The sequence below is a fragment of the Malaya genurostris genome, chromosome 1 (assembly GCF_030247185.1).
Source record: "Malaya genurostris strain Urasoe2022 chromosome 1, Malgen_1.1, whole genome shotgun sequence".
Classification (NCBI taxonomy): Eukaryota; Metazoa; Arthropoda; class Insecta; order Diptera; family Culicidae; genus Malaya; species Malaya genurostris.
This window is the reverse complement of record NC_080570.1, coordinates 79,111,880-79,129,324: the sequence shown is the minus strand read 5'-3', so window position 1 is coordinate 79,129,324 and position 17,445 is coordinate 79,111,880. Positions and strand designations below refer to the sequence as shown.

Below are 17,445 nucleotides of genomic sequence, written 5' to 3'. Positions count from 1 at the left end.
GTGTCCTGATGCTTGTTTCTTTGTTGAAAGAAAATATCTAGCTTTGACTCTCCTCCTCTCGCTGCATCAACGATGTCGAAACATGTGCAACACAATACAGATGTCAATATTGGTCCAAACCAAGGGAAATGGATATTTATTTTAGGGATGCTATAGTGATGATTCTCCCTGAAGATAGCCGAGCAGATTCGAATTTCATATTCTCAGTAGTACATTAGCTTTTAACAGGTTCGGAAGTCACTTGAAATTCTTCTCGTGAAAAATGTTATCCGTGAATGGTGTGCTAAAACGTAACGGTGATCGTGGAAATAGCGTGAATTGCACACATGAAATCGGGGAAAGTTTCTGCAATGAAACATCTAAATCTAGTGTTGTGAGCTCCAGTTCGGTTGGAAAATCTAATAGTATTTGTAACATTCAAACGTCGCGGATACCCAAATGTGCACGTTGCCGAAATCATGGCGTTATATCCGGTTTAAGAGGTCATAAAAAGCATTGTACGTACAGAAACTGCCGATGTCCGAAATGCGAACTGATTTTGTCTCGACAGAAAATCATGGCTGCTCAGGTTTGTAAACCATAGTCGAAAAATGAATATTAGATTTTGTCAGCAAAATTAATAAGTTTGTGGAAGAAGGTCATAAGGAACTTATCCAATTCAGTATCACGTTGAAAATTAACATTACTGGGCCGATATATTTGTTCGCAATCTACGACTCCTGCTTTCCGATTTTTGAGAATAGCTTTATAATGCTCAAATTCCGAAATTATTGTAGAAACATGAAAACCAGAGAGAAGCTTTGGATTGCAGATTTATGATTGCAGCAACGTAATCATTGTGGAGTTTCACACTAATGAAAGCCAATGTACAAAATCTAGAACAGATTTTCACTTATATCACGAGGTGGCGGGTGAATAATATCAAATACATAACTGGATGCTTTGGGTATGAATGAAACAGCAACGCCGATCGATCGATCTAATTAGTCTATTGATTGCGTGAGCTTTAACTTCTTTCTACCCAAAATTTGAAACGATGCCCCGGTAGCACGATTTGTTCCACAATGAAAAAATTGAAATAGCTCTTTATAAAAGTAATGGTGGTTCTGAAAAAACCTTTTATATATGAGCTAGCGTTGAAGGATGACATGTTGAATTCAATTTTCGACGAATGCCTTTGATGCCCGTCATCTATTTTCAATCTGACTTATGATTGATGCATCTACAACCTTTTACACTATCAAAAGCCGAAACATAAAAAAAACGTGATTAATCCACCTAGCAGTGAGATGATACCTTTTTTTATCAATACGCATGTGTTTTGGCATGGATATTCTTAGGTGTTTTAGTTCTCATGACACTATTTTAATTACCGTCGTTTAAAACGGCAAATTGAGATTTTAATCACTCATTACCCTGTAATTTCGAATCTGCAAATCGTATCGAACATTCCATGAGATGTCGAAGTAAGTTCCACTTTAGAGTTTTTCGTCATTATTTATGGTACTTCCAGAGCCGGTATTCATGAATTAGCATAGCCCAAAATGATTCGAATGGCCATAAATTATTACGCCAAACAATTTACATGAAATTTATAAACTCATCATCTGTAATTCCAGAATCGGATAAAATTCACCAATTTAGTATGGGACCTTAAGTCCTGTAATATTTGTTTTTGAAGTTCGATTTGGTCTTTTTTGAGAAAATTATTGAGCTTTGAGAATCGATTTGATACTGGAACCGGAATTCTAAAATCGGTGTAGCCGAAATCAGTTAAATTCACCTGAGGAGTGTGTAGACATCTTTGAGAAATTGTAGTGCGAATTAAAATTTTGGGGTACATTCCGAATCCAAAAACGAATACCGTTCAAACTAATATAAATTTATTTGGTAATCGACTATCCAAATCTGCACCTGATTAATTTATGTGAAATGGACATTTTTATACTAATCACCCTGCATTTTCTAAATCAATAGATGCATTTTCTAAATAAGAGGTTTTATAGGATTTTAAGACCTCTCATTTGAATCATAAATGATTCTTAGATTTCATTAGAATCTTAGATCGGTTCAGCCATCAGCCATATTTTAATTTCGTTTCACATATCATCCTGTGGTTCCGCAATCAGAAGTCGGATCCAAACGTAATTCAGCAACCTTGTTTGGGAGTATACGACTTTTCATATGAATCTGAGTTTGTAGAAAACGGTTTAACCATCTCCGAGAAAATTGAGTGATATTATTTGTCACACACGCATTTGCTGATCTCGACGAACTGAGTCGTATGGTATATGGAAGTCATGTTCTTCCAGCATTTATTGCTGTAAATGGTTTAAATCAATATAATTATGGAATTACTTCCAACTCGATAATGCTGGTATCATTTGGTTTACATATGCCATATTCGAAAGATTATGTTGCCAAAAATGAACCGTGCTAAAATTGGTCCGAGGCAAATTGTCATAAAAAAGGATGCTGTACACAGTCTTTTTGGTACTTAGAAACAATTATATGTAACAGTATAAAAAATCGTGTTTCATGTTGCTCCCAAGCATTGCTTTTCCATACAGCGCTCAAAATTCCTTCTATTGGAATAAGGCTTACACAAAAATATCGATATCTCCGTTAAAAATGGACGGATTTTAACAATCTATGGCTTGTTGTATAGGTATTACCGAGCGAAATCTAAGTCTGGAAACATATTCTGTTTTCAAGGGCAAATGTGACAGATACTGTCAAAAAACTGAAAATTTTAACATAAAACCTCGTATAACTCAAAAAGTAAACATCCGATCTCAAAACCATTCAATAGCGTTCTGGGTGACGGGGAGACCTTTCATTTGCGACTAGTTTGATCAAAATCGGTCCAGCCATCTCTGAGATCTCGACCTCTTAGTTGACAACACACATACAGACACACACACAGACATTTGCTCAGTTCGTCGAGCTGAATCGATTGGTATATGACATTCGTTGAGTGATCTCCGAGGAAATTGAGCGATAAAAAAAAAGAGTTTTTTCGGTTAGTTACTTATGCCATCATATCTCCGGAACCAGAAGTGACAGCTATTTGATCTTCAAACTTGATCATTGGCGTAATAGTAGTTTTCAAGCGAACCTAAGCCTGTTAAAATCGATTCAGTATACACACAGACATTTTCCTATCTCGTCGAGCTGAGTCGAATGGTATATAACACGATTGGTTTCCAAGGTTCCGCTCGAAAGTTGGCTTTTGCAGCAAATCTATAGTCTTTCTACAGTGAAATACAAAAAGAATGTATATAAAGGGTGATTTTTTAAGAGCTTGAGAACTTTTTTAAACAATAAAACGCATAAAATTTGCAAAATCTCATCGGTTCTTTATTTTAAACGTTAGATTGGTACATGACATTTACTTTTTGAAGATAATTTCATTTAAATGTTGACCGCGGCTGCGTCTTAGGTGGTCCATTCGGAAAGTCCAATTTTGGGCAACTTTTTCGAGCATTTCGGCCGGAATAGCCCGAATTTCTTCGGAAATGTTGTCTTCCAAAGCTGGAATAGTTACTGGCTTATTTCTGTAGACTTTAGACTTGACGTAGCCCCACAAAAAATAGTCTAAAGGCGTCAAATCGCATGATCTTGGTGGCCAACTTACCGGTCCATTTCTTGAGATGAATTGTTCTCCGAAGTTTTCCCTCAAAATGGCCATAGAATCGCGAGCTGTGTGGCATGTAGCGCCATCTTGTTGAAACCACATGTCAACCAAGTTCAGTTCTTCCATTTTTGGCAACAAAAAGTTTGTTAGCATCGAACGATAGCGATCGCCATTCACTGTAACGTTGCGTCCAACAGCATCTTTGAAAAAATACGGTCCAATGATTCCACCAGCGTACAAACCACACCAAACAGTGCATTTTTCGGGATGCATGGGCAGTTCTTGAACGGCTTCTGGTTGCTCTTCACTCCAAATGCGGCAATTTTGCTTATTTACGTAGCCATTCAACCAGAATTATGTAGACCATAAATCGGGCGTAAAGCGCGAAACACATTTCGAACCGAACACTGATTTTGGTAATAAAATTCAATGATTTGCAAGCGTTGCTCGTTAGTAAGTCTATTCATGATGAAATGTCAGAGCATACTGAGCAAATAATAATGCATGAAAATCATAACCTCAAAAAATCTGAGCAAATACTAATGCATGAAAATCCTAACCTTAAAAAAATCACCTTTTATAAGCAGGCCATTTTATTCGGTTTTCTAGTATTACATTGGAGCTGATTCGTCTTTCCTAGATTTCATCTTTTTGTGATATGAGAGAAAAACGACGGTCTTATAAACTTCAGCTTTGTGGTAGATCTGAGCAATAGGCCTTATATATTTCGGTCTAATGTCCATCCATGGGTGCCCTTCACGTTCTTTTTGTTTGAACCGGTTCAGACCCCAGAATCATTTTCATTGGTCTGTCATCAAGATTCTTAGCTCATCATAGCTTTAAAATTTTACATCATTTCGATGGCCACAATGAAGCCCAAATATACTACATGGAATGAAAAGTTCCGGACTTCTCACAGAAAATACGTGGATAGTTCCAAGCACCTAAGGAGTATATCGAAAATAAGCTATCCACAAAAATTGATACTTTATTGTACGAGGTTAAACTTGAGCATAATGAAACCCGGATAAAATTTAAGTTATTCCTTGACAAATTTTCGAACTTTTGATGGAACGCTTTTCATCAAGTTCCGGACAAGTGTTGCATCGAATTTTTTAGACTCTTGAGTCTAAATTTTTCTGAACTCCTGCATGTTCCCAGCTGCCTTGCCAGTCTTCTTGAAGACCCTCTTCACGGTTGCCCAGTAACGTTCGATGGGTCGAAGCTGAGAGAAATTTGGTGGATTGATATTTTTCTCAATGAAATTTATACCCTTTTCCGCAAGCCAATTGAGAGTGGTTTTGGCATAGTGAGCCGACGCTAAATCCGGCCAAAACAGTGGAGGTGTACTATGCTTCTTATATAAAGGCAGCAATTTCTTCTGGAGACACTCAGATCGATAGATTTCTGTATTTATTGTTCCGGTAGTGTAAAAATGGTTGACTTCAAACCACAGGAACATATTGCTTGCCATACCAGTACCTTTCGACCGAATTTCTCCACTTGAATCTACCTGTCCGCATCGCTCACATCCTCCCCAACGACGACAGAAAAGTATTGTGGACATGGAAGGATTTTCTAGTCCTCCTTTAAATAAGTCTCATTGTCCATCAAAACGCATGCATCCGGACACTGCAAACGACACGAAAACAATTTCCGGGCCCTTGTTGCTGCTCGCTTCTTCTATTCTACACTTTGTTTCGAAATTTTGTGCTTCTTGTAGGTCTTCAGGTGATTTCGCCTCTTGACACGCTGGATCATTCCGACACTTGTTCCTGCTTTTTTGGCCAAATCACGTATTGACATTGATTTGTTCTTCATGATTAGAGATACCACTTTCTGGTGCAGTTTCGGGTTGGAAGAACCGGGTTTTCTACCCCTTCCTTGTAGCTCATCCAAAGAATAGTGTTCCCCAAACTTATTATTGATGGTTTTAACACTGGCATGGTGAATTCCAAACCGCTTCGCCAATTTTCGCATAGTAATACCCTTCTCACTTAGCCATGTGTCCAGAACCTTAATTTTCATTTTCTTTTCAATACACGACATTTTGAAAACGCAGAATTTCATCCGCACAAACAAGTAAACAAACTAAAGCTGACAGCCAAAGACACAGCATGGTGTGATTTAAGCATAAAAAACCATCACAAATACATGCGTACAACACAAATGTATGTGGATAGCTTATTTTCGATACACTCCTTAGATGGCCCAATACAAAATTTCTAATCTATCCACTAGTGTTTGAATAACAACTGATTGTATCAGACGAGGTATGGAAAAATACGAGTTTCGTGTTTTCCAGGGAAATAAATTTTCGTTGAATGCTGAGGGCATTACAGAAACGGAAGACTATTTTGAAAGCCTTGACAAATCTTGTTTTTTCGAAGAGCATCAAAATGTTGCAGGACCGATGAGTCAAGTGTAACGCTCTAGAATTGATTTTTTTTGTTAGATCCGGAACTTCTCATTCCACAAGTACAAATTTGTCAACCACCTCGATGGCTACTTGCAAACGACACAGGTAGCTTGTCTAGTGAACAGATTAATAAAATAACACGAGAATGTAACTATGTAATGAAAACTACGAAAATATTACCGCATAGACGAGGCTTGAACCCATGAAAGACAGCTCAGTTGACTAGAAGAAAATTAATGTTGAATTTAAGGTGCAGGGTTAACGAATACTACGTGCAACGTAAACTGATTTAGAATCTGGAATAACCAATAACGTAGATTGCCACGCCCATGCAGGTCAACATGGGAAGGGAATGAATGTTAATTTAACATTTGTTGCTACTAGTGACCGAGGAATTCTCTGCATTACCACAAGTGTCACTGGAAAGGAGCATTAACCGCCCGTGTGTTGCTACTACGTTATTGATCAGAACTAATTAAGCTTGCAAAATATTTTCCTTAAATAACTTGCTTGGGAATAGCACGTAGTTTCACATTGTGTAAACTGCATTGATCCCTGAATGCTGAACAAAACCGACGCTGGCCACGTCCGGATGTAGATTTTCTTGGGATAGCGTTTGTATTAATCTGTATTTTGTATTAATACGTACTTCCTACTAAAATACAAAATTTCTTCTGAAACTCGTAAAACTCCTGACAGTCGGCTGTCGGTAGGTTTGCTATACGTTTAATTTATTGTGTTTTTTTTCAATTTTTTTTTTTCAAATAGACAGCCGTAATACTAGCAAGATATCACTCGATCATCATCAATCGAAGACCATCTCAAGAAATATCCGCGCGGCTATAAACTTGATGCGCGCGTCTTAAACTTAGCGTTTAACTCGAATAGAAACAGATCCATTGATCAAACGTTCCCCCAATAATCGACGAAGTTTAGTCTTGCCGATAAGGAGAAATATGATAATAAATTGTAAATAAGAAAAATGTGGAATATCTCTAAGGAACGATCCCATTAGTACCCTGTTTCTCCTATTCGCATTACTGTAAAGAATACGAGATGACACACCACTACTGAAAAAATAAAATAAAATAAACACTCGCGGATTGGTTTGCAGCATACCAATTTTAGATTTTCAACTTGAATCACACGATTGACTTGTAAATTTTCACAAATTCCATGTAAATCAGATAACATAAATCTGATAACACCGACAATAATATGCAGAAGGCGCTTCGATCAGTTGACATCGATTAGTTTTGGCCGTAGATTCGCAGTACTCGTTATAAGGCGCGCCAATAAATTTGACTCAGACTGGAAATTTCATTCGTTATATGGAAATCCTGTAAAAATAACATCAAGAAGAGTTTTATGTTTCATAAGATTATCTCATATATTTGACATGATGTTGAACACATCTTGTAACTATTATTGGAAATGCTAATAGTGCCAAATCATTAGAATATCATATAATGTGAAAAAGAAAATTTAGCTCAGTGCATAGATCGGTGTATTCATATATGCAGTGCACCGAGTTTATTAAAATGAATTGCACGATTGAGTTTCAAACAATCTTTTTTCATAATAATTTATTCTCAAATGAATGTTAAGCCTGACATTTTGGATGAAATATCAGTTTTGATTAATTTTTCACCAACGTTTGATGGAAAATTGCTTACATCTTATGAATGTAGATTCTAATTCCCTAATAAAAAAGTTAGCAACACTGCTGCAATGCATTTGTATAAGATTGCGCTACACGAAATAAACAAAACTAAATATTTTCGGTTACAAAAGTAGTTTTCCGGAAAAATAAATAGTTTTACGACAACATTCCATATCCTTTGGCTTTCGCGTGTTAAATTAAAGGTTTCTTTTTTGCTGGTTTACTTACAAGGTGAGATGAAAAAACTGCAACAAAGTAAAACGCCATAATTTTTTCATTTTTTTTTTAAATTTTATTGAATGAAAGCAAAAAATGTCGGAAATAACATCAAATTTGAGAATCGGTTTAGATTTGTTCGAATTGGCCACCTTTGGCACGAACTATGGCCTTCAAACGGCCAATGAAACCATCACACGCTGCCCGAAAGTGGCTCTGCGGTATTTTGTCCCATTCTCGGCGAAGCGCTTGCTTGAGATGATCGACACTTTGGTATTTTTAGTGCCAACCTTGCTTTCCAAAATACCCCAGGCACAATAGTCCAACGGATTGGCATCCGGAGATTTTGGTGGCCATTGTGCGGTGGAAATGAAGCGAGGAACCTCATTTCTTAACCATTCTTGGGTGGCGCGTGCTGAGTGCGATGGTGCTGAGTCCTGTTGGAATGTCCAAGGTCTGCGGCCGAAATGTTTGCGTGCCCAGGGCTTCAGAACTCCCTCCAAAATATTTTCGCGATAGATTTGCGCATTTATTTTGACCCCACGGTCGATGAATACGAGCGGCGAGCGACCATCGGCTGTTATGGCGGCCCACACCATCACCATGGCCGGCTTTTGAGTTCTGGTGGCCAACCGAAGTTGCAAATTTTCAGCTGACCTCTCTGGCAAGTAAACACGATCATTTTGTTTGTTTACAAACTGCTGGATAACGAATGGTTTCTCATCGGAGAAAACCAAATTCGGCAGTTCACCACTTTCGGCCAAGCGAAGCAACTCTTTAGCTTTTTCGAGTCTAACTTTTTTTTGCGCATCAGTAAGATCTTGCACTTTTTGGAACTTCAATGGCTTTAGTCCAAGCTCATTTTTCAATATTTGCCGAATGGCATATTGCGATATGTTCAGCTCACGAGCCAATCTTCGGCCACTGCGACGCGGATTTCGTTCAATTCGCTTCTTCACTTTTCGAACCATTTCTGCCGATGTTGCTGTTTTTTTTCGTCCACTTCCTTGACGTCGGGCTACGCTACCAGTATCACGGTAACGAGCGATGGTACGAGACACAAAAGATTTATTCACTTTTAAATGCTGGAGGGCTCTAACGATAGCCACTTGTGGTTTTCCAGCCAAATGCAAAGCAATCACACTATCACACTTGAATTCCATCACAAATAACTTTTTTTCTGAAAAATTCCCACCAAAATGCTTTTGTGCGCTTGTAAATAATATAATGAGCTGTCACTAGAATAAATCTGACAGCTGTGGGACGAGCGGTTTAGAAATGACAGCAGTCTGAAGTTGGTTGCAGTTTTTTCATCTCACCTTGTATAGAAGGTATGTAAATCTTTATATTGCAATAATTTCTGCAAGAGGAAATCCATATAGGAATGTGTTTGTTGCTAATCAAATGTGTCAGTGGAAGTAAGCTGAAACTGAGATAATTTTTCTCGAGCAGCTTTAAGGAAAACGGAAGAGTTTTAGACTAAGATTTTTACTTTTCCTGAATTGCAACTTTAAGCAGTATGTACCGATTGGTTTATTTTTCAACCATATGGAAGATTTATTAAGTAAAATCAGGAAAAGAAGCGCCGGAATTTGTTTTCACGCACACATTGTTGGCGTTACTCATACGCTTGCAAAGAGTCTTGCTCCTTAACAAAGCCTGAAACTTGGCCTACAAGACCAAATTAAATTTGTATAGATTTCAAGCGTTACAAAGTTAGGCCAGCAGCAAATGAAATTGAAATCTTACTTAAAGAACGAATGCATCTAGACGCTAATAATGTAAGTAAGATTCAATTCAAGAAGGCGTCTGCACTGTGTGTACATTATGTTTAAACGTGAAAACGACGAAATTGCGTTCGCTTCGGTTAACAACGAGGTGAACAGCGTTGAGTGTGACATTAAATACAAAATCCCTGTACACATGGTGAACAAGTCAGAGCCCAGAGAGTGAAATCCTTTCCGTCGAAAGGGAAGTATGGCGGAATTTTTTCCCCGGCATCCGGAATGACGTGCGATTGGTACGTATGCAACTAAATTATTTGTGGTCATGGTGGGACACATCCGTGTAAAACGCTGATTGCCTATGAAAATCAGTTGGTTACATGTCAGTTTTGTGAACAACCTGCACACTACGGTAAACCTTGCACTGATACTGCGATGAGAACATCTTCAACCAAAGACAAGGTCAACCGTTCAACAACGAAAACTAGTGAGCGCAGTACTCCTGTTTCACCATCAAACCAACCAGCAACTGCAACCAATGTACAACAAGGCGCATCAACGATCAACGAGCTCAAGACTGCGAACAACAAGGAAAACGAAAAGAAGACGGAAATCAACAACAAAACCACCGATGCGGCAATGGATGACGAGACGAATCACGAACAAAATGCCCCTCAACCCTCGTAGGAGGGAAAAGGAAGCTCTTCTGCTTCTAGAAAAAGAGTGACAACGAGATCCACTTCAAAAAATTCTTTATTCAAAAAATCGGCTAATTCGGTCACGTAAACCTTGTACGCAAATAGGCCTGAATAAAAAACATCTTTAAAAAAACGTCCGGCATGGGGGTAACGGAGAAGAGTGTGTAAGAAATGGAATAAAAGTGCACTCGATTTTCTTAGAGACCGCTTAATGGATTTTCTTATGTCGTTTTTGCTTGAGAAAACTGAAACTGATCCAGTGTAGTTTCATCAAACAAACACTTATAATAAAACTGTGTTGGTTTCGCACTTAGCAATGGAGATCTGAGCAAACCTGATATAAAAACCAGGTTCGTAACTGGCTCGATTTTCAATTCAACGATGTTGAAACTAGATTCGAACAAACGATTTGACAGCAGTTAGGGTGGAAACTGGGTTGGGTTTGACATCAAGCGAAAACGACATTAAACTCATACCGTTTTCGTTTATTGATCAGAGCAGCCCGAAAGCTGACCCAGAGTCGCCCAAACAACGTTTGATATGTTTGTTTTAGCAACCTGAGGTCGCTCTAGATTGGACTCCAATCGCGTAGTTTCGCTCTGAAAATTTTCTCGGGTCGCACCACGCATCCAGGCGAGTTTGTTTATTTTATCTTTTTTTATGAGTTGTTGTTTAGGGCGCGTACCACGTGTTCGTTTTACTCGGAGTCAGGGTAGCCCGCGTCTGGGTTCAAAAACGAAAACGGTATCAGATTCAAATTAAAAGACTTACAGTTCCATAGCCTACTATTGAATTCCATCTTTATCCGACTTCTGGCTCCGGAGCTACGGGATAAAATATGCTAAATGAATTTAAAAGATTTTCTCAGAGACTCATATACATGAAACTAAAATTCGAGCCAAATACTTTCGAGTAATTGTTCAATTGGATAGATTTGGTGCGTTCATGACCAAACACGTCGAAATGCTCGTGTGCTCCAAACCGGAAATCACACCAGTTTTTCAGAAAAAGCTAGACCGATCTTCGCAAATTCAGATTTAAATGAAGAGTATTATGTATCCATAAGTTGATGTAGAATTATTTCCAGATCCGATTTCAGCTACCGGAAATACAGGTTAGTGTGGTGTGTATGAAATTGCAAACTGTCATATAGAGCTTGAGCTTGTGCAACCACCCCTGGTTGACTAAGGACTGGAAAGGAATGTTAATCAAACACTTGTTGTTATTAGAGACCGTAACCACACACATACATACACATATACTCACACAGACAATTTCCTATCTCGTCGTACTGAGTCGAATGGTGTTGGGAGAACAAATTAATTCGATTCGTTTTTTTTTTGGGTCAAAAATGCATTTTTTTTACAAAATAAGAAGAATTTAAAGATTAATCAAAGGATTGTCTATCGCTAGTTACTACTTCCCTCCTTTCAGGCAATTTTTGAACTCCATCTCGAAAAAATGTTTCATCTTTTGAGGTGATCCAAGTTCGAAGCCAATTTTCGAAACCGATGGCCTGCAAGATAGTTCTGCATCCGTTGGAACAACAACATTTTCTCGCGACTTTTGTGACACAAGGCCGAGCGTTGTCATACAGGAGAATAACTTTGTCTTTGTCTCGTAATACAAGGCTAAAAATCATCAATTGCAGTCTATACCGATCGCCTGTTATAGTGCATAGTACAATACACGTTTGTCTTCCATTTTTTTTGTTGTTGGTTGTCCAGAGCGATACCTATCTTCTGCGCTGAAATCTCCATTCCCTACATGACTTATTTGTTGGAGGATTATAACCATAAACATCCTCAAGCATTTGATACACTTCAGCTGCATTTTACTTCCCATTTAAATAGAGAACTAAAACTTCCCACCAATGCTACTTAGTTAACATAAAATTGCTCAAAATTAATACAGTGAAAAACAAGGACTTAAAAAAATTAAAACAATATGAACTGAATATTAATGACAGATGCTTAACCTCTTAAAACTTTCGACATCAGCTGTAACTGTTCAATATTTATAACAGTCAGAGCCATCAAGATGATACCACAAGAGTTAGCTTAGCTATATCGTTAACTTTAAAAGTTGTTCACAGGGAGGTGTCATCAATTCTCAATTATGGTTCGGATCTCATTCGGATTCGGATGAACGATTTCCGTAAGTTCGCAGTTCAGCAATGTTATACATTTTCTTTTTTTCGATTCTACCATTTTTTCAGTGTCCTGTATAAAAACACGCTCCTGAAAATGAAATTTTTATACTTATCAGCCTGTAATTCCGGAACCGGAAGTCGTATCCAGATGAAACTATAAGATCTTTCATTTGAACCAAAGCTTGTGAAAATTGAATGAACGGTCTCTGAGAAAATCGATTACACTTTTTAAAATCATTTTGCTTATCCATACCCATGCTTTGCTATAGAACTGTAATCCCTTCAATTTGAATCTGAGTTGGAGAATGTCGGTTAAGCGGTCTCTGAGAAAATTGAGTGCACTTTTTTCATTTTTTTATTAATTTATCCCGTTACTCTCGAAGCAGATGTTCCTGGAAAAACTCAATAGCAGCTATGGGATCAAGAGATCCTTCATTTGAATCTAAGTTTGTGAAAATCGGTCCAGCCATCTCTGAAAAAATCTAGTGCACATTTTTGTTACATACACATTTTGCGTACTCGACAAATTGAGTCGAATGGTACATGAGACTTGGTTCAAAAGTCGGTTTTCGCAGTGATTACATAGCCTTTCTATATGAGAAAGGTAAAAAAATTGAAAAATATTTCAATGAGACTGAGAAAGGCATTGTCATACTACCAGGAGGATTAAGAATAGTGTTCCTTTTGTCCTGGACATTTATTTTTTCTTAAAGAGAAGTACTTTTTAGCCTTCCTAAATAACTCAACCTTTATTTACAAATCTTAAGACTACGTACAATAGTATCATGTTGCGGTTTTTAAATCACTTTATCTCACTTTTATTTACAATACATTCCTTATCTCGTAGCAGGAATTTCTGGTCTGGTGGATGGCCTTCTCATTCTTCTGTAAATAGGATTAAACAATACACATGATTAAGATCCTGAAACATAAGAAAGATTAAAAAAAACTCCTTCTATTTTCCTAGCAGGATAGGCTGATTAAATTTATCCCTACGTAACAAATAGTTTGTTTTTACCATTTACGGGTTAGCCAAATTTTGTGCTAGTGCACATAACCGTTTTTTATTATTTTGTCGTGAATACGACTTACTTTACTATGGGGCGCCTTTTCAGAATTTACCCTCTGGGAGAGTGATAAGTTTTTGACCGTGAATATCTCTTGTTATAGTTAACGCAACAACATATTTTTTTACTCCATGCTATCAGAAATATAATCAGGAATTTGTGATTAAATTTTCAACAGTGTAAAATAACCGTAAATAACTCAAAATAAATGTTTTCTCAAACTTTTGGAAACAACTTGGAAAACTCATCACGTTTGCTTGCCTTTTTCGCACCAGGACGACGGTTTTGAGATAGTCAGGAACATATCAGTTCCAATGTTCTACTAGCCTAGTTTAATAGGTAAATCTTGACCGAGAATTGTTTATTTTTTCTAGTACGTTAGACGGAACTGGATATCGTGTTGAAATTCTTCCACCAACACCGGTAATAATGAGGTGGTAAAAACCACAAATGCTCAGGTGGTGCTTTTCTTCGCATTCGGACGTCGTGGCTAGCAGTAAACCAGCAGTAGCAGAGAACTGAATTTTTGTTTAAATTCAAGAACTAATCTCAAAACTTAGATTCTGGTCCCCCTGAGTTCTGAAGTTAATTTTAAGTTCCGAATTTAGTTTCAAACTTCTATTTCAAAATTTAGATCCTGAATACAGGTTCAGAATTTAAAACTATGACTCTAGAACTGAATCCTATTTCTGAATTTTGAAAATGGTTTCAAATTTAGTTCCTTATTCAGAGATTCGAATCCAGAAATATGATTTAGGATTTTGTCGTGAATACGACTTACTTTACTATGGGGTGCCTTTTCAAAATTTACCCTCTGAGAGAGTGATAAGTTTTTGATCGTGAATATCTATTGTTGTATCTAATGAATCAACATAATTCTTGCGACATGCCAGTGGAAATATTATCACAATTTTATGATAAAATTTTCAGTTTTGTGAGATAGTCTCAAAAAATTCAAAATTAAACTTTTCTGAAATGTTTGGTATAAACGAGTATCAAAGAGGATAATTCATAAGGCGCGTTTGCCTTTCTCGTATTTTTAAAGCTCATAGCTCAGTGATCTGTGAAAGGATTTATATAATCTAACTACCAATAGAATCGAAATTTTTCAATTTAAACGTGTATAGCAAATGCATTGAAGTATTTCAATAGTACACTATTGAAAAACCTGTCTCATTTGCTCCATGTCAACACCAGCCAATCAGAACGCGTTCTAAGGAAGAGAACAAAATATCTGCTGCTGTACAACAAATCGTCCGGGAAAAATGTTCCGAAAAGTGGTGAATATCGCAGTGAGTACCTCAATTTGGTCCTTGTGAATGCTAGAAACGAATCCCTACAGCATATTGATAGTTTCTTTCAATAAGTTATGCAAATCCGAAATTAAATAATCGACAATAAAATTCTGTATGCGGCTATTTTTATAGCCGTTAGGACCGCCCATTAGTGAAAAAGCTACAAACGAAATCACATAAAAGGAAATCTCTTAACATAAATTTAATCAGTTTGGATTCAATCGCCACTGCGAGCAGATGTGTTTTGTGTCGTCTGCACGCTTTCGACAAGAGCGATTACGTCACAGCTGCCAGTCATTAGCATTGGGAAAAAACAACGGTGGAGAGCATTGCACAATATCAGCCGTTCTAATGGCTCTAAAAGTTTTCTAAAGAACTATTAGGATTTGTTGTTTGCAAATCGTAGGGAAATATCCTCAGTTTACTGCAAATTAAGAACAGTTTGCTTAGATTTGTGCACTTTTCGCTGTGTGAAATTCACAGTAATCGAGATCAAGTGAAGATTTCTTTGTTTTTGCGAAAAATGTGAAAAAGGGGAATGCGTGCATAATTCATACAATTGATATTCGGAAGTGTTAAGGAACATGTCAGTTGTTTTCGTATTCACGAAATCCAGTTATGTCTCTGACATTACCCACCCGCCTCTTTTACGTTTCGTCTTTGACTCATCAGTGCAACCTGCATCGGCCAGAAATAGTCGAAAACACGTTTTCGTTCGGCACGTCAGAAAAGACACTGCACTTCGTTGCAAAATAAAAAGTGCTCTGTAAGTACCAGAAACTTTACGTCTGCTTAGCGGTTCAAATTGAACTGCCGAGTTTAGCACTAAGCAGTTCAATTTGAACTGCTTTGCACTGATGCGTCAAAGACGAAACGTAAAAATAATAAAGTTTGTTTTTAATTTTTAATGAAATATGATTAACATTTTATTCCACATATCTATGATTAAATCACATCTCATCAGCATCGAATATGACTTCACATTTTTACACAAAACCAAAGATCGAAAATGATTCCATATTTCTTGCTATCGTTTTGATTATTTACATTTGCATCCATTACGGCAATTGCTCCATATTAAGAAAAAGTACTAATTTTCAGGTGGCGCTCAAAAGACAGCAAGCTGTGGAAGACGCTATTGCATTACGCCTCGCTTCTACCGAGATGGGTAAATCACTAGAAACACTGCCACCGGGAAAAATTTATGGTATGACTGTTTCTGATCCTTGCCCTTTACCCCAATTGGAACCATCGTCATCCATGGACATAACTTCATCGACATCTCGGACTAGTAGTGAAAAGAATGTCGACTCAAGCGAAAACGCCAAGACCACGAGTGAGAAAGGAAATTACAAATACTGTTACTCGATAGTTTTATGGATTCTCATTTAAATTTCAGATAACACAATTAACATACCTATATCACAGAATGCATTGGACATGCTGTCGCAACTTTTCCCCCATCGAAAACGTTCTGTGCTTGAACTAATTCTCAAACGTTGCGATCTAGACTTGCTGAAAGCTATTGAGCAATGTAGCAAAAATCCACCAACTAGTGCATTCAAGCCACCAGTTTCCTCGACATCACTTATTTCGCACCATCAGGTTTGCTAAGAACCATGCTTTACTTAACATTTTGTATGAGACTAATTCCAAATTATTTCAGATTCCCTTTTCTCCACCTAGTCCACCCAACTACCCATCGTTGATTGCCTATCCAAAATGGCTACTACCTATGTCTATTCCAGTTCAAATGGGACACATAGCACCAAGCTTAGCACCGAGATGTACTCTTCCAAATTGTGTAATGTGTGTACATCATCCTATGTAGACATGAAGTTGGAATACAGCAAGTGACACAAAGATCTGCTTCCGACTCTGAGTCGATAAGAGTCCTTTGTTTCAAAACATTAGATATAAAAAAATTGAAATTTATTACAAGTGCTCCATTATCTCATGCATCACATTAGGGGTTGTCGAATAGTTTAGGAGTGCAATTTGTTAAATAGCTAATGCAGTTTGATTCAATTATGTTTATTTCCAGTCAAATCGCTTAGAATTTGATTTGCAATCCAATACGAATTATAAATGGATTGTGAGTCAGATGCAGCAATTGATTCCGAGACTTATCGGCTCTAGATCAGTTGTTGCATCTGATTTGCAATTCATTGTGGATTCATACTGAATTCTGAATCCAATTCCAGGCGATTTAACTGGGTTATTGTTGAACGTTTCACTTCAAGTCGATATGCGCTGTGGATAAACAAAGAAATTCGACACCAATAAAATTTATTGAGTTTTATGGAAAAACATCAATATGAAAATGAATTGATTAAATAAAAAAATATTGTTGCAATAATATCATTATTAGTAATTTCTAAAAAAAATCGTAGCAAGTGACAATTTATCTGTGTTGTATGTTGTGCTTGTAGAAAAAAGTCAGAAGCGAAGTCTCTCTCACCTGGTTATGATATCTTTCAGAGAATTTCGCAGTGCACCAATGTTATGTATAGAATTCAATGCGATATGTAAATCATTCAAAATTATACGACGTTTAACAACCATGTAACATTC

General features: G+C 37.3%; 1 protein-coding gene across 1 annotated transcript; it reads left to right on the top strand.

The window, feature by feature from the left end:
- The first annotated feature begins 225 nt into the window (after nucleotides 1-225).
- Nucleotides 226-17,134, top strand: LOC131440575 (doublesex- and mab-3-related transcription factor dmd-4). Its single transcript, XM_058611973.1, has 4 exons — nucleotides 226-568; nucleotides 15,973-16,207; nucleotides 16,271-16,476; nucleotides 16,538-17,134. The coding sequence occupies exons 1-4, from the start codon at nucleotides 263-265 to the stop codon at nucleotides 16,700-16,702; spliced, it is 912 nt and encodes a 303-aa protein (XP_058467956.1). The 5' UTR covers nucleotides 226-262; the 3' UTR covers nucleotides 16,703-17,134.
- Nucleotides 17,135-17,445: the final 311 nt, after the last annotated feature.

Excerpts from the sequence above, each read along its gene's own strand:
- LOC131440575 (XM_058611973.1), top strand. The coding sequence starts at position 263 with ATGTTATCCGTGAATGGTGTGCTAAAACGTAACGGTGATCGTGGAAAT. Across the intron at positions 569-15,972 it reads AGAAAATCATGGCTGCTCAG|GTGGCGCTCAAAAGACAGCA; the intron begins GTTTGTAAACCA and ends ACTAATTTTCAG. Across the intron at positions 16,208-16,270 it reads CGAAAACGCCAAGACCACGA|ATAACACAATTAACATACCT; the intron begins GTGAGAAAGGAA and ends TTTAAATTTCAG.